The sequence below is a fragment of the Stegostoma tigrinum genome, chromosome 16 (genome assembly GCF_030684315.1).
Source record: "Stegostoma tigrinum isolate sSteTig4 chromosome 16, sSteTig4.hap1, whole genome shotgun sequence".
NCBI classification, from domain to species: domain Eukaryota; kingdom Metazoa; phylum Chordata; class Chondrichthyes; order Orectolobiformes; family Stegostomatidae; genus Stegostoma; species Stegostoma tigrinum.
Window position 1 is genome coordinate 32,383,900 of NC_081369.1, and position 26,264 is coordinate 32,410,163.

A 26,264-nucleotide genomic window follows, 5' to 3' on the forward strand; every position below is an offset into this window, starting at 1 on the left:
ACCAAGACCCTCTTCCCATGAAACTCATGCAATTTAAAGGATTTATTTGGACATACGTGCAGTGTGTGTTTCATTGCAAATGCACAGCACAGTTTCATTCCTGACGTTGGGATAAGTAGCCAGTTAACCTATTGTCAACTTCAATGAGTGAATTTCCTGCTCCACTTCAGATAGGAACATGAGATTTTTAACTCTGCAAGTTTGCCTTTCATCAGAAAAATAACAATTGCAGTCCAATGGATTTGACGTAAGAAGTCAGAAGTGACAATGTCACTAATTCAGTCAAACTGCCATGAGCTGAGGTCATGTTCATTATTTATACTCCCACTGACAGCCACTTCTAGACTCATGCTTTGATTTGAAAAACAGTCTTCCTTGCTGTAACATTATTACCTATCAACAAATGTCTGTAGCACATTTTCCCGCAAATTCAATTCTTCAAAATTGAATATAAAATTTGCCTGATGACCAAAATTTCTCTCTCCCTTTGTATGTCTCTGTTCAACATGTCAATGCTGAAATTGTTGGAAATGACAATGAAAGAAACATTTGTCAAATACACAAACAACTTCTAAACAATTAGTTTTACCCTATATTTTCTGAGTGGTCTTTCATTATTTTCACACAAAGTTTTGGTTGTGTTTAGTCACAAGTTGTTACAAATGAGAAATTTTTCAGTATCAAATCTGTTGCTTTTTGTTAAAGTCAAACGTAATGTCCTTTAAATATACTGTGTTGTTTCTTCACGTATGAGTAATACTTAGAGAAACTCAATTTGATAAATGTAAATTCAATACTGTCCTGATTTGTCACATTACAACAAAACAGCTTGTCATATTTTGGATAACATCCTGTTATATACAGATTGATGATAATGATTTTATTCATTCTTAGTTCAGGGCTAATTCAATAGAAGATAGTCATTGCAGAATTCAATTTTACAAAATCATTAACTGCAACCTCTTCCATTTACAGTTTTAGACAATAGTTCAAAAGAATGCTGCACAGACTAGTTAGACTAAACACATGCGCTATCATCATTTCTTAGAATATTGTGCTATAAATGTGAGGAAGTGGAAATCTGCTTTGGTACTACCGCTTTAATAATAAATGGTTACAAGTAAATTTAAAAGTAGTTACACGGCTGAGAGATTCTGATAACATCATAAATCACAAGAGCATATCTCAAGCAATTGATGCCATGAATCTGGGATTTGTGTAGCACCTTTGAACTTGCTCACTGCCATTTGTTGTTTTACATACAACTTGATATTGATCAGTGATTTGTTTGTTTACTGAAATGGCTTACAACCATTCATTGGAGTTATTTCTGTGTTAGCGTCTACAAGGTTCTGCCATGTGGAAAAATAAACTTAGATCTTTATGTGGCTTGCGTTATTACTTAATATGATTACAGGTTTATGTATTTAAATTTACCCCTTTGTAGGAATTAACTTTGGTTCGAGTATCTGTAAAGGTAAATGGATAAAAAAAATACATCAAAAGGCTTCTAAAGCACTAATGCAGTGGGAGAACAGTGCCTGATGTCCAGTGTGATATTGTCACCTTTTTGTCATTTCATTCCTGGTTTCCCACCCAGTCAGTGCAGCAGACATGAGACTGACCTCATGGTGTGATTTCAGTTCCGATATTAAAGAGACTGTCCAGACATACAAGTTGCAGCAGTTGGAGTTGGGAAGGAGACAAAAAGAAGTGTTGCAACCGAAAGTCAATTGCACCTCCACTTAATGGATGCCTCCTTGGATGTGTTACTGGAGTCTGTGAGCAACAGAGAAGAAAGACTATACCCTAGCAATGAATGGAATAACCTGCTGAATGTTAGAAAATCAGACTTTTCATTATATTGCTTATATTCTTTATCAATTTTGAATTATGAGCTAAAAATGACATATGGACTTTGGCACAGCTTGTAGTGAAAGGTAAAGAACAGACCAAACAAGTTTTGTTTGTTTGTGAGGCCAGGTTTAGAGGTTAATTAAGGTTGATTCTTGGTGAAAGGGGTTTCAGTAGACACAGTGACCCAGGAAGAGCACTGTGTTTAATCAGATAGCAAAAGTTGGCTATTATGGGAATTGGTTCCAGTAAGTCTAGAAGAGACCCTACACTCATGCAGATGGCGGTTTTTGAATGCTAATTGAGACCTCCAGAGGAGTCAATCAGTCTGAGGCAGAACTACAATTAAAGGTTTTTTTTGAGCTATGTCTTCTGAGATATTCTCTCTGCTGAAGTTATTGTCATCTAATATATATTTAAATCTTTTGATTAAGATGCAAACGTCATGTCTAGAAGTTAATTATTCAAAAAGTCTAGGATTGGGTATTCAAAAGTCTAGCTAAGAACCATTGGAGTGAGTATTGGGGGGAAGAGGGAAGTGGTCTTCAACAGTTTAATTTTACTAATTGCGAATACAGAGGAAGAAAGACTGATTTGGTTCAGCTGCCTGCCTCATCTCAGAAGATGAAAGAAACCAAGCATGAAGATTCTATAAAAGGTCAGCAGCTGACCTAGTTGTCATGCAGGAACCAGTTTAATAATCTAACCGGGGTAGAAAGGGTGAGAACAGTGACACATTCATCTCGATCTTTACAGTCATCATCCCAACCCTATCATTTTGTGTTACTTTACAGATACATCTGTGTTTCTGTATTCGTACACTTGCTCACATCTGAATGGCTATGAATTGAGAGGAGAGAATGTTGTACAAGACATGGGCATCCTCACCCACCAGTTGCAGAACGTAAACACTCAGATGCAGCACGCAGCAAAAAAGGCTAATTGTCTGTTAGCCTTCATAGCGAGGGGATTTGAGTGCAGGGACAAGGATGTCTTCTGCAATTATACAGAGCAATGGTGAGGCCATACCTGGAATTTTGTGTGCAGTTTGGCCTCCTTATCTGAGAAGGGTTGTTCTTGCTAGAGAGGGAGCGCAGCAAAGGTTTACCAAATTGGTTCCTGGGATCACAGGACTGACATATAAAGGGAGATTAAGTTGGTTAGGATTATATTCACTGAGGTTTAGAAGAATGAGAAAAAATTCTTATAGAAACTTATATAATTTTAACAGGACTGGACAGGTTTGAAGCAGGAAGGGTGTTCCCAATGGTGAGGGAGTCCAGAACCAGGGATCGTACTTTAAGGATATGGAGTAAACCTTTTAGGCTGAGTTCAGCAGCTAGAGAGTGACAAGACTCTGGAATTCACTACCGTAGAAAGCTGAGTGTTTTCAAGAAGGAGGTAGATATAGCTCTTGTTTTTAAAGGGATCAAGGGATGTGAGGGAAGGATGGGATTAGTGTTTTGAGCTCACTGATCAACCATAATCATATTGTATGGCAGAGTAGGCTTGAGCGGTCAAATGATCTACTCCTTTTCTTATCTCTCTCTTTCTACGTATCACTATCTATCCATCCACACCATCGCAATCTCATCATTGTGTGATATCGTGGCTATCCCTCATAGTCCCCTTCAACAAATGCTGTCCACCAGCTGGATGGATGCATGCCATTAGTCTCAATTAGAAGTTTCATCTCTGTTCCCTTGAAAGGAAATTGAATTGAGAACACCAGCGAAACAACTGGAGGTGGCCCTCCCACTGATCTCACAACTGATAGGTGCAGAGGAGGAGGAGGACTGGAGACCATTAGAATCTTGGGGTGACTAGATATGGAGATGGAGAGATGGGCGCCTCCCATCCACTTAGTGACAGAATTAAACACAAAACTGTATTGTGTATGAAGCTGACATGACACCCAAAACAATTGAAATGTGATTTGTGCATAATATTAAGTTCCATAATTCTCATTTTTGTAATACTTAGTTACTATCTTTCATCTCCCATATATCTCCTGCCTTTTCAGGCACACAGAAGGAAAGTGGATAAAGTTGCCAATGATGATTCCTCAGAGGAACTCAATCTCTTTGAATGTGCATCATTTCGGGACTCATCTGAACCTTGCATCCATTCAGCTACACACATTTCTGGGGGGCCAGCTTGGTGAGATCACTGGGTTTCCACATTGAGAATTGCACTTCACAAGTGAACAAGAGCAGATGGCGGAGTCAGGGGCAGCAGTGAAGAATTCATGTTGAAAGTCACTGGTGTCTCCAAACTCAGTGGACACAGATGCTGTAATCAAAGTGGAGCTGGAGGAACACAGCAGGTCTGGCAGCATCAGAGGAGCAGAAGAGTCAAGGTTTCAGGCCTAGACCCTTCACCAGTCTTGATGAAGGGTGTAAACCCAAAACGTCGACTTCCCTTCTCCTCTGATGCTGCCTGACCTGCTGTGTTTTTCCAGCAGGTCTAGGCCCAAAACATTGACTTTCGTGTCCCTCTGGTGCTTCCTGACCTGCTGTGTTCCTCCAGCTCCGCAATGTATTGAGTCTGACTCCAGCATCTGCAGTTCTTGCTATCTCCGAGTGACATAGATTTTACAGCCAGAGCACCACCAGTGAAATAAGTAACCATTGAGGACCAGTAGAGATTATACAATGTACTGACAGGTGTATGAGTAATCTGTTTGTAACTCCATGTGATTTGTACCAAGCTGAAGCATTTTAAAAAAAGAACAAAGATTTACACTTGAACATGGATATGTATATAAATAGGTAATTTGTATTGCTGTATGTCTTGTTTTTATTTGAAGCACATAAATATCTTTGTTTTGTATTGTTTTCCATATTGAAAACAAATGCACATTTCAGATATTGATACTGATACTGAATGGGAAGACTTAATGTGACCTGGTTGGAGAGCGGACAAATTGAAGTTTCCAACAGGTTGTGAAATGGTGGAACCTGAGTTCATTCTCAGTATTGAGGGCGTCCTGCACAGCAATGTGCACCAATGGTTGTGTCTGGCTCTACTCACCTTCCAGCTCCCCATCTTCATCCTTCTCTTCTTCGTTTTACTCCTCTTCCTCCTTGACATTCTAAAAAAGAGGCTCTTTTCGCTGTGCCGTGGTCATCCTGCAGTTCTATATCTCATTGCTGGACAATGTTCTGTGAAGCATCCTATACCGCAATGATTCTAGTCGACCTGGTTTGTGTACTGAAGGTTCCAGATCTGTGCAAGCACCTGAAGTACTTGTTCAATTACACACTTGGTTGTTATTCAGAATTCAATGCAGCTTTCCTCATTCCTCAGGCTTCTGTGAAGTGACGTTATTCACCATATATTCAATAGCACTCGAGAAGCCACCAATTAAGCTGTTTCCAGGTGCAAAGACGTCAGAGAAAGAGGACTGCGCAGGATGAAAGTGTTATGACAACTGTGATGGGATACTTGCATGAAGAGCTTCTTGTGGTTACACATGAATAACATATTGATGGAGTGACAGCCTTTGTAGTTTCCAGAACAGTTCAAGGTGCCTTCACTACTACATACGTATTCAATGTCACGCTACATCCATAGGAAGGCAGCCAGGTAGAAAACCCAGCCTCCTCACAAGCCTACTATAATTGCAGAGTATACTGACGTAATTGGCAATCAGCCAGACGTTTTCTGCCTTTATGTGTGCAATGGCAGCATGTTAAATGGATCATATTCAGACAGATCTAACCTCTCAAGACTGGGCATAAGCAGCAGAAAACTTGTACTCAAGCACATTCTCTAACCTCATGGCCCAGCATTTGCCCTATTCAGTCCTTACGAACAAGCCAAGAAATTCGTGAAAATTGCCAGACATACCTAAAATTGATGTGTCAACCTCATGAAGCTCCTTGCATACAAACAGTAGAAGCGCATGGAATTGACAGAGCTAACTGATGCCATTCCCAACAGATCAAAATTGAGCTCTACAATCCTGCCATATCCCAGCATGAATGGTAAATAATTAACAGGGTGTGGGATCAGGCCCCAGAAATGTTGCTAACAATTGGAGAGCTCAGCACATCATTTACAAAAGAGAATTCTGAAGCATTTGCCTCTGTCCAACAGTGTCAAATGGTTGATTTATGTCAGCCTGCTCTGCAGGTTGTGAGCATCTGGATGCCAGTCTTCAATCAATTCATTTCATTTCACATGATGTCAAGAAATGGCTGAAGACACCGAATGTGGCAAAGATTTATTAGGACCTTGATGACATTCCAGCAGAAATACTGAAGACTGATACTCCAAACTCCAACTAATATGTTCAATACAGCTACAATGCGGAAAATTATCCAAAAATGTGAAAAATGGATAATTGAGCCTTACATACACATAAATCCCAGGTCTCAATTTTGTGCTGGCACCGACTGGATTTTTGTTTTATTCATTCACAGGATGTGGGCATCACCAGCTAGACCTTCATTTATTATGTCCCAGAGGGCAGCTAAGAGTCAACCAAGTAGCAGTGGGTCTGGAGCAACATGTAGGCCAGACCTGGTTAGAACGGCAGTTTCCTTCCCTAATGGACATTAACAAATCAGATGGACTTTTCCAATAATCAGCAATGGTTAATCTTCAGACAGATCTAACAAAACTTGTACTCAAGTACATTCTCTAACCTCATGGCCAAGCATTTCCCCCATTCAATGATCATCCTTATGCTCTTAATTGCAGATTTTTAAATTGAATTCAAATTCCATCATCTGCCATGGCAGGATTTGAACCCAGATTACCAGAGCACTAGCTGGGTCTCTGGATTGATAGTCTAGTGATAAAGCCACTCAGCTGTCACCACCGCACTCCCATCGCCTGGCAGCAATAGTGCCCTGCTAAGGGACTTTTTTAAAATTCATACATGGGACATAGGTATCACTATCTGAGTCAGCATTTATAGCTTATCTTTAGTTACCCTTAAGAAGCTTATGATGAGCCCCTGTAGTCCACATGCTGCAGGTATATCCACAATGCCATTACAGAGCAAATTCTAGGGTTTTGACCCGGTAACTGTGAAGGAGCGGTGATATATTTCAAAGTCAGGACTTGGAGGGGTGTCATAGGTGGTAATGTTCCAATATATCTGCTGCCCTTGTCCTTATGTATGGAAGTGATTGTGGGTTTGAAATATTCTTCCTGAGGATCTTTGGTGAATTTCTACCGTGCATATTGGAAATGATATAGACTGTTGCTACTGATCATCGGTGGTAAAGAGAGTGAATGTCTGCGGGTGTGTTTCCAATGAAAGCAGGTTGCTTTGTCCTGGATTGTGTCAAGCTTCTTATATGTTGATGGAGCTGCACTCATCCAAGTAAATGGGGAGTATTCCATCACACTCCTGACTTGTGTCTTGTAGATGATGGACAGGCTTTGGTGAGGTAAGTCACTGACTGCAGTATTCCTAGCATTTGACCTGCTCTTGTAGCCATTGTGTTTATATGGCTAATCCAGTTCTTCTTCTGGGCAATGGTAACCCTCAGGATGGTGATAGTGGAGACTCTGTGGAGTAGAAAGGCTGAGTATATATCTTCTCATGGTTCCAATACCATACTCCCTCCTGTATAGATGGATGTCAGTATTGAGCTAGAATCAGGCTATGATGTTATCAATGGTTGAATCAGCTGCCAACAATTCGCGATCAATATTTATAAATAAATAGCTGACATTGACAACATACTGGACAGAAACCAGAAACAATTCATCAAGGAAGTAAGGAAAAAACTGAAAAGAAATTAAAATTCACCATAGGAAATCAGTAGCCTGAGAATTTTCATCAATCCACACTCAATGTATGGAAAAAAGATTATTAGTCTCAAATGGCTTGTCCAACAGGCAGGATATATACAATGTCACCATCTGAGAGAGTGGTAATGGAGCAGAACAGATCATCTACTCACTTTTAAATTCACTAATTCTCTGATTGTAATGAGCTGAAAGTCAGGTAAGCTTTATAACAAGCAGGCAATCAACTCTTACATTAATACCCAGCCACGAAAATCGAAAATTACTTGCAATGCCTATGGTTAGTTAGCACAGCAGAGCAGTAACTCACCTTCCTTTTAAAAATAGTCCATACCCTGGCACAAGCAAAATGAAAATGTCATCTGTGCATAAGCAAGAACATATTGTTAACATTTTAACTTGCAGGAGAATGCTACAAACTATTCCTGAGATGTAGAATTTTAGAGTCATAGTCATACAACACAGAAACAGACCCTTTCCTCCAAACAGTCTATGTTGAACATAATCCCAAACTAAATTAGTCCCACCTGCCTGCTCCTGGCCCATATCCGTCCAAATCTTTCCTATTCATGAACTTATCCAAATGCCTTTTAAACATTGTAATTGTTTAAAATTACATTGTAAGTGACGCATCCGCCACTTCCTCAGGAAGATCATTCAACATGCAATTCACCCTCTCTGTAAAAAGTTTGCCTCTTTTGGCTTTTTCAAATCTCTCTCCTCTCACCTTAAAAATGTGCCCCCTAGTCTTGAAATCACCCATCTGAGGGAAAGACAACTACCGATAACTCTATCTATACCTCTCATTATTTTATAGACTTCTATCAGGTTGCCTCTCAACTTCCTACGCTCCAGGAAAAAAATCCCAGCCTATCCAGCATTTCTTTATAACTCAAAACTTCCATATCCTGCAACATCCTAGTAAATCTCTTCTGAGCTCTCTCCAGCTTGATAATACCTTTCCTACAACTAGATGACCAGAACTGGACACAGTATTCCAGAAGAGGCCCTAACAGCCTCAACATGACTTGGATAGTCATGGATCAATCAATCATCATAAGTGCATTAGAATTGATGAACATATTCTAAATTTTTTAATGTTAATAAACTGCAGAAGAAAAAGATGGTATTAAAAGAAAAATTCTGGAGCTAATTCTAGAACAGTGAAACAAATGCTCACACAAGCTATACATTAAAATGGTCCATTACATTTCCCTTAAGTCTGTTGGTATATCCTAAAGTATGTTTAATGCTAAAATAACTGAACTTTAAGTAGACCGATACTCACCTGGAACATTATTGTACTCTCCTTTCTCTACTCCAGCATAAAAATTGAATCTGTTGACCCTTTTGACTTTGACTATTAAATATTTTCTATTCTTTGCACACTTGCTGAGATATTTGAATCAACAATAGCTGTAGATGAGACTCTGCAAGACTAGAGGTTGGCTAACATTGTGCCACCATTTAAGAACGGTTGTGAGAAAAAGTCAAGGAACTATAGATTGGTGTGACTGACAAGTTGTTCAAGGGAATCCAGAGGGCCAGGATTTACATGTACTTGGCAAGGACAGATTAGGGATAGTCAAAATGGCTTTGAGAATGGGAAATTGTGTCTCACTAACATGACTGAGTTTTTTGAAGAAGTAATTTAGAGGATTTATGAGGGCAGAGCAGTGACTGTAACCTATATGGACCTCAGTAAGGCATTTGACAAGGTTCCTCGTGGTAGACTGGTTAACAAGATTAGATCACACAGAATGGAGAGGTGATGGACAGCTAAGGTTACCTCAGATGTGCCAATGGGCTGAGGAGAGGCAGATGGAGTTTAATTGAGATGAATGTGAGGTGCTGTGTTTTGGAAAGGCAAATCAGAGCTGGACTTATACGCTTAGTGGTAAGGCCCTGGGGAGTGTTACTGAATAAAGAGACTTTGGAGTGCAGACTCATAGTTCCTTGAAAGAGAAGCTTCAGGTAGATAGAGTAGTGAAGTAGGCATCTGGTATCTTTACCTTCAATGGTCAGTACATTGAGTATAGGAGATAACAAAGTGTGGAGCTGGATGAACACAGCAGGCCAAGCAGCATCTTAGGAGCACAAAAGCTGACGTTTTGGGCCGAGACCCTTCATCAGAAAAGTGGGAGGGGGAGAGGGTTGTGAAATAAATAGGGAGAGAGGGAGAGGCGGATCAATGATGGATAGAGGAGAAGATAGATGGAGAGGAGACAGACAAGTTAAAGAGGCGGGGATGGAGCCAGTAAAGGTGAGTGTAGTAGAGAAGTAGGGAGGGGATAGGTTAGTCTGGAGAGGACGGCTAGGTCAAGGGGGCGGGATGTGGTTAGCAGGAAGGAAATGGGGATGCGGCTTGAGGTGGGAGGAGGGGATAGGTGAGAGGAAGAACAGGTTAGGGTGGCGGGGACAAGCTGGGCTGGTTTTGGTATGCAGTAGGATGAGGGGAGGTTTTGAAGCTCCACACTCCCCTTCATTCCCATCACACCTGGCACTTTCCCCTGCAACAGCAGTAAGTGCTACACCTGCCCCAATACCTCCTCCCTCACTCCCATCCCAGGCCCCAGGAAGATCTACCACATCAAGCAGATGTTCACCTGCACATCCGCCAATGTGGTATACTGCATCCGCTGTACATGTTGTGGTCTCCTCTACATTGGGGAAACCAAACGGAGGCTTTGGGACCGTTTTGCGGAACACCTCCGCTCGGTTCGCAATAAACAACTACACCTCCCAGTCACGAATCATTTCAACTGCCCCTCCCATTCCGCAGACGACATGTCCATCCTGGGACTCCTGCAGTGCCACAATGATGCCACCCAAAGCTTGCAGGAACAGCGACTCATATTCCGCTTGGGAACCCTGCAGCCCAATGGATTTCACAAGCTTCAAAATCTTCCCTCCCCCTACCGCATCTGAAAACCAGACCAGCTCGTCCCGCCTCCCTAACCTGTTCTTCCTCTCACCTATCCCCTCTTCCCACCTCAAGCCGCACCCCCATTTCCTACCTACTAACCTCATCCTACCCCCTTGATCTGTCCACCCTCCCTGGGCTGACCTATCCCCTCCCTACCTCCCCACCTATACTTACCTCTCCTGGCTCCATCCCCGCCTCTTCAACTTGTCTGTCTCCTCTCCACATATCTTCTCCTCTATCCATCATCGATCCACCTCCCCCTCTCTCCCTATTTATTTCAGAACCCTCTCTCCTTCCCCTTTTTCTGATGAAGGATATAGGCCTCAAACATCAGCTTTTGTGGTCCTAAGATGCTGCTTGGCGTGCTGTGTTCATCCAGTTCCACACTTTGTTATCTCAGATTCTCCAACATCTGCGGTTCCCATTATCATTAAGTATAGGAGTTGGGAGTTCATGTTGCAGCTGTACAGGACATTGGTTAGGCCACTATTGGAATACTATGTGCAAATCTGGTCTCTTCCAACTATAGGAAGGATGTCGTGACACTAAAAAGGGCTCAGAAATGATTTACAAGGATGTTGCCAGGCTTGGAGGGTTTGAGCTATAGGGAAAGGCTTAATAGGCTGGGGCTATTTTCCCTGAAGCATCAGAGGCTAGGGGTGACCTTCTAGAGGTTTATAAAATCATGAAGGGCATGCTTAGGGTAAATAGATAAGGTCTTTTCCCTGGGATGGGGGAATCCAAGACTCAAGGGTGTACGTTTATGTTCAAGTGGCAAGATATAAAAGGGACCTAAGAGGCAACGTTTTCATGCAGAAATACACGTTTGTGTAAATGGAATAAGCTGCCAGAGGATTTGGTGGAGGCTGGTACAATTACGACTGTTAAACGGTATCTGCATGGGAATATGAATAGGAAGGAGTTACAGGGATATGGGCCAAATGCTGGCAAATGAAACTAGACGTTTATCGGATATCTGGTCAGCATAGACGGGTTGGACTGAAGGGTCTGTTTCCTTGCTGTACATCTCTATGACTCTGTAATTATAAATATGATTCTAAAAAATATGGAAGGTAAATCGATAGAATGTTCAATGTTGAAACCTGAAGTGTTAAAATATTTTATTGTGTCCAGACGTAATTCTAAACCAGCTGAATTACTGCTTTGAGTTTTTAAGATTATCTGAAACTCACAAATAATGGACAATTTTTTAAAGATATTACAGGTTTAATTCTAAATATGTGTTTGTGAAATCTCACAGTGTTGGGATAATTTTATCTTATTTGCTGCAACCTGATGGCTCGATGATAAACAGATATAAATGTGAAAGTATTAGTTGCTGATGTCTAGTGCTGTGCAAATCCATTACAGTTCTATCTGAACTGAGAATATTTCGTACATAACCTCATAAATAACAAATATGTATTCTTAAAGCAAGAATTTTCAACCAGGTGTTAATCTGTGAATTTCAGTGTGCTCCTTCAAGTAGCACTGCTGCCTTACAGTAGTCGGGATATGGGTTCAATTCTACCCTTGGTTGACTCTCTGTGTCGAGTTTGCCCATTCTCCCTGTGTCTGTGTGGGTTTCCTCTCACAGTCCAAAGATGTGCAGGCTCGGTGGATTGGCCATAGGAAACGCAGGGTTGCAGGGGGTGGCTGTAGGTGGGATGCTCTTCAATGGGCTGAATGGCCTGCTTCCACAGTGTAAGGATTCTGTGATAGTAGAACTTGAAAGAAAATGAAACAATTAATACTCAGGTCATTCAGATAAAATCTTTACAACTGTACAGGGTCAATTGCTGGGCTAATATTTTAAACATTAAAAATCAATATTGGTATTGTATCTTTTGTTATTAAACTTATTTCAACAGTTTGTTCTTTGAAAAGATCTAAAGAACTGGATAATATATTTTTTAATCACCCCGCTTTTTTGAGTCATTACTAATTGCACTCCTACTACTATATAGTGTCCTGATCTAGCAGTGTATATTAATGTTCTTCCCCAACTGTCTGCTCTATCCTGTGTCTAATTTTACTCAACTTCTCACTCAAGTATGGGAAAGGAGCTGCCTCTACTTCCTCATAGCCCATGAGGTGGTCATGGAGCATGTCAGATACCTCGAGAACTTTCAGTTTTGTTTTGTCTGATGTGCATCAAGCCAACCTGACCTATAGTAACTGGTAGGCGAGGAGCAAAGTAAAGTTCGGGTGTATGATGGGGCAGCGTAAGGTTCTGGATATATCTGATATTTCTGTGGTTGATACATAGTATTGTCCCTTCCCCCGCAATATTGTAACTGAATGAAGTTTGGAGAGTCATGGCTGATGTTTATGCTGGGTCTCCCTTACATACAGTGATGTCATACAGCGATACTCCTATTTTGCTTGCACCCTACAAGGGAAATCCTGTAAACTAACTAAAACAAAACAAATAAAGACATCTTGTATAACAAAGTGTGGAGCTGGATGAACACAGCAGGCCAAGCAGCATCTTAGGAGCACAAAAGCTGACGTTTTTGGCTCGGACCCTTCATCAGGGTCTAGGCCCGAAACGTCAGCTTTTGTGCTCCTGAGATGCCGCTTGGCCTGCTGTGTTCATCCAGCTCCACACTTTGTTTTCTTGGATTCTTCAGCATCTACAGTTCCCATTATCTCTGAAGACATCTTGTATAAACTGTCTTTTTTTGCCTACATTACATGGCAAAATAAACAATACAATGCATTAAATATTGATTTGTTTCTTCTACTGTTTAAAAATTCTGGCAAATAAATATTGATTTAATACTCATGAATTGTACTTTAATTTCTCACATACATTCTGTCTTTGCCTGTTGCCCTGCAGGAGAATATTATTGAATTACACATTGCCCGATTTATGTCTAAGAAATTTACAATTTAGGCACAGAGTCAGATAAGCAAAGTTGCATTATTTTAATCCGCAGGACTTAACGCTACAACTTCAAGCTATTCTTTACTGGATTTCATTGGAATGGTACATTGTGTGTTTTTTTATTGTAGTTAGTTTACAAGGATCAAGTGAATTTTACAACTTTAATGTCCCCAGAATTGAAGATTCAGCCACATGTTAAAATAATATTTGGAAGTTCACTGTGGCCAGAAAATGAAATTCCAAACATGATAACTCAATCATAAAAGTTCTCAAGTTCACCATATATCCAGAACTCTTTCCTGAAGCTGAATGCAAAGCAGATAGTAGTGTTTTAAGGAAAGAGGAAATTACTTAACTTGATTTTTCTTCTTTCAGTTTATTTTATGTTTAATTAATTCCAAGAGGTAAACTCTTACAAAGCCTTTTAGAAATTTATTCCAGATAAATATTTTGTAGCAGTTTTTTTTGGATGACCATTGATAGTTCCTTCAAGGGACTTCAACTTAACCTTACATGTTCTAAACTGATACAGGCACACACCACAATTTCATATTGCCATGGGCTCTCAAAATATAAACTAAACTTAAAATAGCCCCAGATCTTGAGACCCAGGGAAGGAAACACACAAAATACACAAAACAGCATTTAACAGCGAACAAACAAAGATGTATACAAACCAGACCAGAAAGGGTTAACATAAACCGAAAGCATTCCAGTTGCTATAAATCAGGATTAAAAACAGAAGTTGCTGGGAAAACTCAGCAGGCCTGGCAGCATCTGTGAAGAAAAATCAGAGTTAATGTTTCGAGTCTGGTGACTCTTCCTCAGAACTCAAGTTCTACGGACACTCAAAGAATTCACATTAAAATGGAAAAGATTCATTACCTCAATCAAGCACAGATTCTGCCTTCTCCTTTTCTCTCCTACAACTTGTAAACACATTCTTCCAATGTCTGTTTTTAACTTTATGCGTATCCTTTGTTCAGTGACAGTGAGATGTGCAAATAGTTTTAACATCCAATGATGTACATTGCAGGACCAGCTGGTATAATACACAGTCATGATGGAGCAGTTTACCTCCCTACAACTCACTATGACAAACACCCACTGCTTGAAGAATTCCCCTTTTAATTATCCATCACTTTCCAATGTTTTCAGGCAAGGGGAAGTAACATAGTCCCCTGCCCTCCTCATATTTCTGTGAACTCGAGTTCTGCCTTTCCCTATTCCAGAACTTGTTTTGTTAATTCTACATTAGCTCAGAGAATCAGAACTCTGCTTCACCTTTCTTGCATTTCCCAGTCAATTCCATGTCCACCATTCTCTCAGGGAGCCAGGGCTGTTGGACTTGGTTCAAGGACCAGTAATGCTGTCCCAGCTGCATTACTTTGGCCATTTTTGTTCCTTTATTAATTGATTTACATAGTTTGTTGATTCTACATGGGCTCAAAGTGCTAAAATGAAGGCCACATCGTGTTTGTCTTTCTTTTCCATTTAGCATCACTCCCTTTGTATGATGGGTGAGGATCACGAGGTTCAATTAGTTTTAATCTTTCGGTCAAATAGTTTCTTATGTTTTCCTGCTAGGAATCATGTGAGGAATCGCTCCAGTCACCAATCTTCTGTGGCCACTTCCATTGTCCATTTGTATTGTAGGATCAGCAGCATCCAAATGGGCCAATCTCAGAGGTCCCCTACCCCTCGCTTGAGGAAGATCCTGCCTGTGCAATCCCATGTAGGGAAATTCACCGTATCACGCTAGTCTGTATATTTCAGTTAAGTTCTACTACACAGATGATTTTATTTGATTTATTGTTGTTACATGTACCAAGATACAGTGAAAAGTATTGTTTTGCATGCTAACCAGACAAATCACACCTTATATAAGTACATCAGGGTAATAGAACAGAACGCATAATAGTGTTTACAGCTACAGGCAAGGTGCAGAGAAAGATCAACTCTAATATCTGAGAGGTCCATTCATAAGTCTGATACCAACAGGGATGAAGCTATTCTTAAATCTGTTAGTACGTGTTTTCAAACTTTTTCACCTCCTGCCTGATGGAAGAGGGAAGAAGAGCGTGTTACTAGGCGGATCTTTGCTTATGTTGCTGCTTTCTTGAGACAGCAGGAAGTGTCAACGGAGTCAATGAAAGGAAGGCTGATTTTTTTGATGGACTAGGATGCATTCACAACTCTCTGTAATTTCTTGTGGTCTTGGGCACAGCAAATACCATACCAGGCTGTGCTTCATCCAGCTGGGATGTTTTCTATGGTGCATCTGTTAAAAATTGGTAAGAATCATTGCGGACGTGCTGAATTTCCTAAGCCTTCTGAGGATGTCTTTCTTGACTGTAGCATCAACATGGATGGACCAAGATAGATCATTGGCGATCACTCTTAGAGGTCCTTCTTTCCTTCCCTCAGAGCATGAATTGGGGAATCTTCTAGTTTACTTAACCACTGAAAAGGTTGCTCATCTTGCCTCTACATCAAGACATCTCAAGGTGGCCCATCACATATTGAAGTTGTAGCACTTCCTACTCTGCTACCTACTGTCCTTTGATACTGAGTGGACTCTTTATGTTTTTAAAGGTTCACATATGAGATGATAAGGGTACACTGAATGAACCCGGGTTACAGGCTACCATGAATACAGGGTACACATTTAGTTTGGTTCCTTTGCTTGTCAGTGGTCCATGCTTCTTGTACCCTGCTCACAGCAGGGGCGGAATAACTAAGTGAATCATTTGAAACCCAAGTCCACCACAGCTATCAGAATGGTTACTGTTTTACACTGGTGAGGAGGAAGCCGCTGAGCAGTCCAGGGACTTCTCCACTGAACAAAGGAAAACATATGTTTTGTATACTTATGCGTTTAGACCACCTGTGCTATTACATACCAATTGTATTATTAGTTATTAATTGATTACACATCCAGTCAGGTTAACCATTTGACTGCATAATCTGTTCATGAACAGCTTTGGGTCATCCCATGATCTCATGCTGTTTATCACATCCGCACCCCCTCCCCCTCACTGGCCCTGCCACTGTTAAGGGAATTCAGTTAAATCCCTTAATGCCTGTACATTTAAAACTCCATTTTAGCTATGTACTGTGTGGCTACAATTACCTGGGGCCTTAATTTATATGGATCAAACTCTTCCCTTCTGTCCCAATCATGACCACCAGACTTTGGTCTAGCCTGAAGGGCTTCTGTCAGCACTTTTCAATAATATTCTTCAACAAGTTGTCTCTCTGAAAGCATCAATTGTATTTTTGCTTCTTACTCAACAAGATTATTTTGTATAAATTTCACAAGAGCCTTTGTGTACATCTCAATCTTGTAACTTTAAACATCAGACAATGGAAACTGCTGTTCCAACTAAAAGTCATCCCCAATTATTTTATGTCAATTGAGAATTTTTTTCAAGCCATTTTATGCTGCTTCAGCCAGTGGCAGCTTTAACACCAATACGTTACATTTCTGTTCGAATGCAGAATATTTAGTACCTAATCTCAGAAAAATATCAAATTTGTATTATTAAAGTAAGAATTGAAACATAAGCCTTAATCTTTGAGTTTTACTGTACTGATCATACAACTTGAAAGAAAATGATACAGTTAATACACAGTCCACTCAGATAGCATCTTTACTGTAGTACAGGGTCAATTGTTTGTCTATCAATTTAAAGTAAATATTGGAATTATATGTTTTGTTAATGAAATTATTTCAACAGTTTGCTCTTTGAAAAAATATAAGTAAAGGACCAGATCATTTATATTTCAATTGCTCCACCTTTATGACAATGTTCTCTGCTGCTGAGGTACTAGACTCTGGAATTCCCTCCCCAGATCTCTGTGCCTCATTACTTGTCTCTACTCCTTTAAGATGCTGCTTAATGCCTACCTCTTTCACCAAGCTTTTAGCCATTTATCCGAGCATGTCCCAATTTGGTTCAGTGTTGATTTTTTTTTGATCATGCTCTTATGAGGCACTTTGGGACATGTTACCACATTCAGGATGCATTATAAATTCAAGTTTGTTGTCAGTCAATTACATTTACATTTTGAATGTTAATATTTTCTTTTTTCTCCAGAGGCCATGTAGTAGAATTTCAACTTGCTACTTGAGCATAAAACTGGCATTAATAATTAGCACTTGTCCAATTTACATTTCTATAACAGATGTCCAGAACCAGTATTACACCGAAACAGCATGTTGACAAATCTACTTCCATATTTCACATCAACTATAATGAAAAGTATATTGTTTACCTGAAAATACTACATGTAAGTTGTGTGGTGATGACCTAGTGCAAATTCTGAGGTTAGCACTGGCCTTGAGATTAACAAATTATTGTATCTAAGGACACATTTGTCACATTTTCACTCCTGAAAAGCTCTTCATAATACATCACTTTTTGAAGTGCTTACAATTGTGAAAGACATATAGTAATTGATCAGTGTGCAGCATTCTATATTTTTGGTGATTGTGCATTTTCTACAGTTAATATGGTTGCTGTACGTTGTCTTTTCACTGTACTTTTAAGAGTGTGCTTTTACTGTCTGATTTCTAACTGTACAATAGCAAACCAAAAATTAAGAGTAGTGTTCCCTTTGATCTGACTGGACTTTCATTGCTTTCACTTGTGCCCTCGAATCCTTCCCTAATCCTTTTCAAAATGAATGAAGAAAGACCTGGTATATGACCAGGTATTAATTGTTAAACTGTTTTATTTCACAAGAATCGACAGCCCATAGCAGTATTTCCGATGAGTCATCTCGCACAATTATCTACTTTCACGTGATAATAGAAAATAATAAAATGCTATATGCCTCCAGTAGTCGTTAGATCACTTTGTTTACTCAAATTGGGGTGCAACTTGGAGTTGGAATCTTGTGCTGTCTCGAATAGAGAATTTGGTGGGGTATTTAATCCACCCGATTATGCCCTTAGTGGGTAGACAATTAATGCCCACTTAAGGGCTTCACCTCTGCCCACTATTACCACCAGCACTGGTATGAACTGATGGCAGGGTGGGAGTGTTCACATGCAGAGATCTTGTCCAGCAGCTGCTGGGGGGTGGGGAGAGCATGGTGTGAGGGGAGTCCATTGTTTAAAGGCACTGAGTGCCTGATTGAAGGTCCCAGTATTAGCACAGTAGGAGGACGATATCTGCTGAGAGCCACTCTCTTGCTTTTGCTGTTTACCCCTCATCTCACTGATCCCCATACCCCAGCTCAATCCTTGGTCTGCGACTGCCAACTGCACACAACCCTCCCACCATTCCTCAGCTCTGGCCTGAGACCCAGTAATGATCCAAGGCTTTTCTGGGCATTATGACGGCAGTAGGCAGTATCTTCCTGGTCCTTAATCCCTGGAAGGTGCAAACACTAGCCTTTCAAGTGCCTGATTGAAATAAGATGCAGCAGGCTTTTCCAGAAAGAGGCAATGCAGCACTGTCATCAGTTAGCAGCGTCAGATCGTTGGTGTTTCCTCAAAGTTATGGCCTGGTTCTCATTGCGTCACTTTCATAGAGCTGTACAACCTAAAAACAGACCTTTCGGTCCAACTCGTCCATGCCGATCAGATGTCCTAAATAAATCTAGTCCGATTTGCCAGCATTTTGCCCATATCCCTCTAAACCTTTCCTATTCATATAGCCATCCAGAAGCCTTTTAAATGTTGTAATTGTACCAGCCTCCACCACTTCCTCTGGCAGCTCATTCCATACAGGCACCACCCTCTGTGTGAAAAAGGTTGACCCTCACGTCCCTTTTAAGCCATTCCCCTCTCACCTTAAACCCATGCTCTCTAGTTTTCAATTCACCCATCCTGGGGAAAGACCTTGTCTATTCACCCTATCCATGCCCCTCATGATTTTATAAACCTGTATAATGACAATCCTCCATCTCTGACATTCCAGGGAAAATAGCCCCAGCCTATTCAGCCTCTCAAGGTGCTGCTTGACCTGCTGTGTTCATCCAGCTCCACACTTTGTTATCTCGGATTTTCCAGCATCTGCAGTTTCCATTATCTCTATTCAGCCTCTCCCAATAGCTCAAACCCTCCAACCCTGGCAACATCCTTATAAATGTTTTCTGACAAAACAGCCTTCCCGTAGCAGGGAGACCAGATTTGCAAACAGTATTCCAATAGTGACCTAACCATATCCTGTACAGCCGCAACATGACCTCCAAACTCCAATACTCAATGCACTGACCAATAAAGGTAAGCATACCAAACACCTTTTTCACTTTTCTGTCTACCTGCAACTCCACTTTCAAGGAACTATGAACCTACAATCTGAGGTCTACTTGTTCTCCCCAGGACTGACATAAAATAGGCACAATGTGAGACAGTTTTGGAGTCTAATGTATCACATCCAGTCCAAAGATATGTAAGTTAGGTGGATTGGCAATGCCAAATTGCCCATAGTTTCCAGAGGCATGTAGGCTTAGGTGAATTAGTCATGGTAAATGTGAGGTTACAGGGATGGGTGGGAGTGGGGTGCCGCTGGGTGGGATTCTCTTTGGAGGTTCGATGTAGACTTGATTGGCCTCTATCTTGCACTGTAGTGGTTCTGGGATTCTGTAAACCAAAGGATTTGATGGTGAGAAAGTTAGATTGGTATTATGTTGTGCTATTTTTCAAGCCTTCTTGAACACCATCTAAAATAATCACAATACCCCTTACATTCAAACAAGCTTCACCCCACTAACATTAAACTTTGTTTAAATAGTGAGTGTTAATAGCATTTGTGGAAGAACTACTTTACTAGAGTTCCTGAGCCGAGTCATATGTTAGAGATGAATTAATATTAATGTGCACACGAAAAATGGCATAGTTAATAACAATGGCACTTCAGACCGTGCACCCTGATGTCCTAGCAGTACACAAATATCATTGACAGTATGGAATGAAAAGATAGTTGAGATTAAGCAGGATTTCTGCAACCAACTGAGTTTTCATTATGGGGAAACTCATTTTGTTTTCATTTCTATGATGCATTTATTCTCCCATTTCCTATCCCAATATTATTGATTCCTCACTTCAGGTTCAGTTTGCAAATACTGGACACTCTTCGTCATTTTATCCAAATTTTCATGTGAAGCTGTGTTTGGCGGATTAGTCAAATATGGAGGCTTCACAGACTGGAATTTTCCTCCAATTTGAAAAATAATTAAACACCAGCCTGTAAAGATAAATACAGTGCAATATCATGAGAGAAAGTAATTCCAACAATTTTAGGGCAGAATCTGGATGGTTATACCAATCCCTGACACAGTAGATTTCCTTGCAGCAAATTCTATTTAAATAGGAGCCATTGGAAGCATAAGCATCAGAGAAAGCAACAGTTAAGAATTTTAATTATAAAAACAGAGCAGGAGCCGAACCCTGTGCCTATTAGGCAAGAGCTTTATTTTCAGTAATTTCCTACAGTAGTGAGCCTGAAGGCAGTATAGACAATTTGGTTTAACAGATGAAAGGGTACCTGAGGTAGGGAAGATTAAACAACCTTCTAGCAACTATCTCTGTGAAGGTCAGGCTGAGGAGCAGTTGGTTTTTATAATAAGAACCTAAAGCAGTTTCTTTAACAAAAATAAACAAACAGGAATACAGAAATCTTCAATTAGTGTGCATAACATATATCCTGTATATACAGGTGATTGCATCCAATGAAAGTTATAACATTAGAACGAAGGGAAAATGTTTTCCAGCTCCCATCTTTTGATTTCAAGTTGCAGAACATTCATGAAGATACTGTAACATTCCAATTTTTTTTAATTGCATGTACTATTACTGTTCAAAATGCAAAACATTGTTATAAAAGACAGTTGGCACATAGTAATGCAAATTATATGTTTAGGAAGAGTTTTCCTATTTAGTCTGTAAATGCAATTAAAGGAAATTGCCAATAGCCTCAATCTGTTTTTTCAAAGGTTATGTCTATCGTACACTATTTATTATGGTGAAAAGAAACAAGCTTTGCCCAAAAATAAGGATATTTTTATTGAAAATAATCCAAGTTATATAGTTCTGACCTATGGCATGTGATAAAAGAACCCACAGTAGTGATGGGTCACATTCACTGTATACTCAGCGAGTTATGTGAAGACGATCTATAAAGCTGCAGCTCTCTCCAATTTGACGCACACTTTTTACATTACAACAGTGACTTCACATCAAAAATATATGACTGTAAAGTGTCTTGGAATGTCCTGAGGTTGTGAAAGATTTCATGTGCATTCATGTATTTTGTCTGTCTTTGTTTGTTTCCTTTGCTTTTATTAAAATAGTACTGCAAGAGGAAACAAAGAAGGATTACTTTTGATGATATATTGGCCAGAAAGGACATCTAAAAACTATAAATATATCAATGAATTTTAATTAATGTTCTGTTCATGGGATCATAAAATAGCAGCAGTTAAATGACATTACTTAGAATAACTCTGGCCAAACACAACCAGACTATTTCTTTGTCAAATATGTCTTTATTATCAGAATTCAATCATACTAATGTTCATTCTGTAAATACCCCAACATTTTACATCTGAATTAATTTATTTTGGTTTAGAATATTTTGAGAATACATTTCACATGCATTAGACAGGGGGTGAGAGTGTGGCATTATGGGCTCATAAGAAACCTCATTTTTGTACATTGATTGCAATGGTTGTGAAATGTCATTAATGACTGTTCAAAGTGAAGTGCTGTACAAATGATATTTCATTTTGCCTGCAGGTTTTGAACCCCTTTCTGCAACTCTTCCTTTCCTGTTTATCTCGCTGCTGATCTTACAAAGGCTCTGCACATATTAATAAACCTTGACTGACTCCTCCAAAGTAACCCTTCTCAAGCAAACAAAGAAAATGTGCAATGGAGACAAAGAAAAGACTGAAGAGTGAAGAATTTAAAAACTGGCTAGATCAAACTGACTTTCACAAATTGCAAAGGAAACACCAGAAGGTGTGAGAGGCAACGATCTTCAAAAATTTTCAGCAGTCAACTATTGCACATTCTAAATGTTCTCAATGTGGTAAATTAATTTCCCAAAAATACATAATGTAAAGCCTTGCTCTATATAGCAGAGCAATTCGATTACTTTCTTTGTAACAGATATCACCTACTTGTTTCCTGCTCAACTCATTCCATCATCACCTTGATAGTCTAATCTAATCATGCAGGGTCAGTAACCTTACAAAACTTGAATATTTAAAGTTATCTCTTTGTTCATTCACGTTTTATTTTATGGCATTTAGATTTGATTCCCTTTGAAAAATTTTAAGTAAATACAACACATCATAAATACTATTCAGCATCAACAATATTTATTTTTAATAAAGATGGAAATTAAGGTAAGACACTCATTTATAAACTGTATTGATATATTGCTGAAAATCAGTTGGAATAAAGAATTTTCAAATAATGTCTTCAAATACCTGGATTGCTGAGCCTCTCAATCTTAGCACAAAAATAACCAATTCATTAAATTTGCTTTGTTTAAAGATATTGGTCCAGTGTCACAAATGCTTACATCTGGTGACATCTCTGTATTAAATTCACTTGGTAAATAGACATCCAGTTCAACAGAAATTCAGAAAGTGTTGGAAAAACTGAACAGGCCTAGGAGCATCTGTGGAGAGAGAAACAGAATTAATGCCTTGAGACCTAGATGACTCTCCTTTGGATAGAAGAGAGGTAGAAATGCATTGGAATTTTTACTGTTGAATAAAAGGAAGGGTCTGGTAGAACAAAAGAGAAGATCTGGAATATTTAGAAGGTGGGAAAGATTAAATGACACAGATATCACAAAAGGAAAGCGAAGCGAGTGGTAACTTTGATAGTAAAGAAACAACCATTTAGGGATGAATTTTCAAAATGATAGAGAGAACCTCTCTGGTTTAGCCAAAATGGTATAGGAGTTGTCAAACCCAGAACCCAAACCAACCATTTTTGTTGGGAGTGGGTCAAGGATAAGGGATGGCTTGTACTTTGCAAATTGGTGGTTAATGGAGACTGTTGCAGATGTGAAAGTACAACCGTTTTCCAACAATTCACTTTTCATCAGTGGAATTTCCAAACTTGATACTTCAGTGTGATTTGAACAAGCTGAGTAAGTAGGTAAAAGCATGGCTGATGCAGTATAATGTAGATAAATGTGAGATTATCCACTTTTGAAACAAAATGAAGAAGGCAAACTATTATCTTAAGGGCTATAAATTAAGAGGGAGGAATGTGCAACAAGGCCTAGGAGCTCTTGTACCTCACTCACTGAAGGTAAGCATGCAGGTGCAGGAGGCAATAAAGAAGGCCGATGGCATGTTGGCCTTTGCAGCAAGAGGATTCGAGTACAGTAGCAGGGATGCCTTGCTGCAATTTTACAGCTAGTGAGACCACACCAGGAGTATTGTCTGCAGTTCTGTTCTCCTTACCTGAGGAAGGATATTCCTGCTATGGAGTGAGTGAGCTGCAAAGGTTTAAAGACTGATTACTGGGATGGCAGAACTGACTTATGAAGAGAGGTTGAATCAATTAGGATTAAATTTGACGGAGTTTAAAAGAATGAGGGGCGGTGATTTCACAGAAAGCAGTCAAGGACAAATGTTGTATGATTTTCAGAAGGAGATTGCTCAAGCACCTGAACTTAAGGGATCAAAGGATATGGGATATAAGTGGGAACAAGATATTGAGTGGGATAATCAGCCCTGATGATAATGAATTGCAGAGCACCAAATGATGTACTGCTGATCCTATTTTCAATGTTTCTAAAACATAACTTGTGGGTTTTACACTTTTCAAGAGAATTGCTAACCTACCAGATTCATTAAAGAGGCAGGGTACCCTTCTGAAAAAGAGCGAGTCTCTGAAAGAAAACAATAGGTTCCCTGTGAGTGGAGTAAGGTACATGTGATCAGAGGTATTCCACAAGGATCGGAACTGGGGTCTCTGTTATTTGTAATATGTATTACTACTGGTCACATACCTCTAGTAAAACAAAATCTTCACAATTACCCTCTGTCTTCTATGAACAAGCCAATTTTGTGTCCAACCTACCAACTCACCATGGATCCCATGTGCGTTAATCTTCTGGACTAGCCTAACATGAGGGACTTTGTCAAATGCTTTCATGAAGTCCATTTTTATTTCAAACTGATAGATCCCTAGAACGGGCTGCCAGGGGAAGTGGTAGAAGCAGATACAATAACAACATTTTTAAGAGGTGTTTAGATAGACACATAATCATTGCTCGTACACTTTAGAACCTGATTTTCCAAATAATAATGTCACAAATCTTCATCATAACACTAATCCTGCCGAAATCCAATTTTTGTAACTAAATGAGCTATTTAAGGATATTTTCAATCTAAATTAAAAGACTAGAGAAATGACTCCTGCTTTCTTAATATTTCTTTGTTGTGTTTCTCATCAGCCTACTACATTTGTCATTTAATGCCATATTGAGGGAAGAGTCTTAGAACATAGAACATAGAACAGTACAGCACAGAACAGGCCCTTCAGCCCACAATGTTGTGCCGACCATTGATCCTCATGGATGCACCCTCAAATTTCTGTGACCATATGCATGTCCAGCAGTCTCTTAAATGACCCCAATGACCTTGCTTCCACAACTGCTGCTGGCAACGCATTCCATGCTCTCACAACTCTCTGCGTAAAGAACCTGCCTCTGACATCCCCTCTATACTTTCCACCAACCAGCTTAAAACTATGACCCCTCGTGCTAGCCATTTCTGCCCTGGGAAATAGTCTCTGGCTATCGACTCTATCTATGCCTCTCATTATCTTGTATACCTCAATTAGGTCCCCTCTCCTCCTCCTTTTCTCCAATGAAAAGAGACCGAGCTCAGTCAACCTCTCTTCATAAGATAAGCCCTCCAGTCCAGGCAGCATCCTGGTAAACCTCCTCTGAACCCTCTCCAAAGCATCCACATCTTTCCTATAATAGGGCGCCCAGAACTGGACGCAGTAGTCTTGTTAGTGTAATATCTATTTTTCAATTGTACAGATAATTATACAAGCATTTTTAATTGCAAAAGCATATTTTTACTAGCAAAAGCTACATTGTCATTACAGTCAATCTACACCTCTTTAATTAAAGCCTGGGCACCATCTTTATTGCAAGCTTCCTCAAATTCACCACCGAGCCAAAGAAATTTGACAGCCAAGATAGAACCTGCATGTCACATGGGAAATCATGAAACTATTGATCCAACTCTTAGAAAGGGTTATGTCATCAAATGAAGATCTGACTAAGTTATAGCCATTGATTGGATATTCACTGTATGTTATGAACATAATTCTCTGCTTTTTGGATGACAATATATGTTTAGCACACCAGTAGTTCTGAGAGATAGAGAATGGACAGTGCTGAAGTCAAACTGTGCTTTAAATTTCATCCCAGGTTTAAATGTCACTGTCAGATGGCCAAAAGTATGATATTTCAGTAGAAGTAAAGAAATGGGACCAGGAATGCGCCATCCATTGTTCATACTGTACCTCTGACATTTTCAAAATTAAGGCTAAGGTTTTAGTTAATTCAACATTCCTGCATGATCCACTAAGCCTTGATTTGTTTCAGACATGATTTTCCTACTTTTAGTCAGAGCATACGGATGAAAGTGTTGTGTGGTGACTAATATACCATCCCACTGTACAAATAACTCAACGTATCATACACTAATTAGCCTATTGAGAGCTCATCTGAATATGTTCCTCAACCTATCACCTCTTGTAATAAAGCTTAATACACCATTTGTCTTCCTAATTGCTTGTTGTACCTCTCACTCTGAAACAGATAA

General features: G+C 39.7%; 1 protein-coding gene across 1 annotated transcript in view; it reads left to right on the forward strand.

Annotated features, from left to right (window-relative positions):
- Positions 1–24,905, forward strand: part of vstm2b (V-set and transmembrane domain containing 2B) — a 56,850-nt gene extending 31,945 nt beyond the window's left edge. Inside the window, exon 6 of the mRNA XM_048546831.2 lies at positions 22,189–24,905. Coding sequence (XP_048402788.2) covers positions 22,189–22,265 — 77 coding nt within the window. The 3' untranslated portion in view covers positions 22,266–24,905. The remainder of the gene's footprint in view (positions 1–22,188) is intronic.
- The last annotated feature ends 1,359 nt before the right edge of the window (positions 24,906–26,264 follow it).